At 34.0% G+C, this 1,287-nt stretch overlaps 1 protein-coding gene across 1 annotated transcript; it reads right to left on the reverse strand.

Moving 5' to 3' along the window:
• Positions 1–353: 353 nt before the first annotated feature.
• LOC121237702 (mini zinc finger protein 1-like) lies at positions 354–984 on the reverse strand. The gene has a single exon (XM_041134554.1). The coding sequence runs from the start codon at positions 721–723 to the stop codon at positions 442–444; it is 282 nt and encodes a 93-aa protein (XP_040990488.1). The 5' UTR covers positions 724–984; the 3' UTR covers positions 354–441.
• Between the last annotated feature and the right edge of the window lie 303 nt (positions 985–1,287).

The raw sequence follows: 1,287 nt of genomic DNA on the forward strand, positions 1-1,287 counted from the left end.
ACATGCATCTTATTAATATGAAAGCATATGTAATTATTTTGTACCTAAAGAAATATATATATATATATATATATATATATATATATATATAGTCTTAAGTTTCGATTCCCATCTTCAACAAGATTCACAAAAGAACTCCATTAATTTTTGCAAGGGCCAGGGCTGATTAAGAAAATATGAGAGATAAGGTTGAGAAGAAATGATAGCTAGTGTAGGAGATTAATTTCCATGATTCCTTTAAAAAACAAACTAAGTCATGTGGCTTAGTTTCTCATATATATATATATATATATATATATATATATATGCATATATTTATCATCAATAACACAGTACTTAATTAAAGGTTTGAGTTTCTATTTGAAAGAGGGCTTATATATATCAATTAATTGGGGAAAGTTTACAACGATGAAAAGAATCATTCCGTTTCTAACGAACGGATCAATTAGGTGGAGAATACTCACAAACTACCTCGGTTTCCACTTCCCTTCGGTGGAAACTCCGATGACAGCCACAAGCGGCACATGTTAACACACCATTTGTTCCCTCCATGCCGTTCGCCATGAACTCCCGGCATCCATCCACCGCATATCCTCCTATATTTGCCGCATGATTCTTTTGGCACTCTACGTACCGTACAGTTCTAACGACCGAAGATGAGGTAGTACTATTAGAGCTTCTGCTGGAGCAATCTCTCTTCACTACCACTCGAAGTTTCTGCATCCTTCAAAACACTAATTCAGAAACGACCCACGTACAATTCCTCGATATCTCAGATGCCCTAAATTTCTGACTACTTTATTCATCAAAAGAAAGTGAGCAAGTACTAGAATTAAAGGTTTAGCTTTTTTGGTGCCTAACCCTAACCCTAGCTAGCACATATATGTATTTATATGGAAAAAGGTATTTTGCATCTCAAGTTGTACCGCTCAAATGTTCCAATTGACAATATTTTTTTCCCTTTACTTAGTTATTAAGAAGTGATTTTAAATGTATTAATGTATTTTTTTATTTTTAAAAAATACTTAAACATATTAAAAAAATATGAAAAGAAAAATATTAAAAAAAATAAAAAAAGGTAACTAGCTAGCGGTCATTAGAAGGCTCCATTTATATATATGGCCCCGGTCGAGTGCCCACATAGGCCAGAAGAAGTTGGATTTATTACCTATATTTTCATGCCCCATTGTTCACTTCGAGGCAGAGATTGACCGAAAATATTATTCTGTCGACCAATCATCGCGTACAGCGTCACTAAAATAGAATGGTGCCTCCCATTATTCTCTC

Source organism: Juglans microcarpa x Juglans regia, chromosome 6S (genome assembly GCF_004785595.1).
Source record: "Juglans microcarpa x Juglans regia isolate MS1-56 chromosome 6S, Jm3101_v1.0, whole genome shotgun sequence".
In the NCBI taxonomy this organism is placed as follows: Eukaryota; Viridiplantae; Streptophyta; class Magnoliopsida; order Fagales; family Juglandaceae; genus Juglans; species Juglans microcarpa x Juglans regia.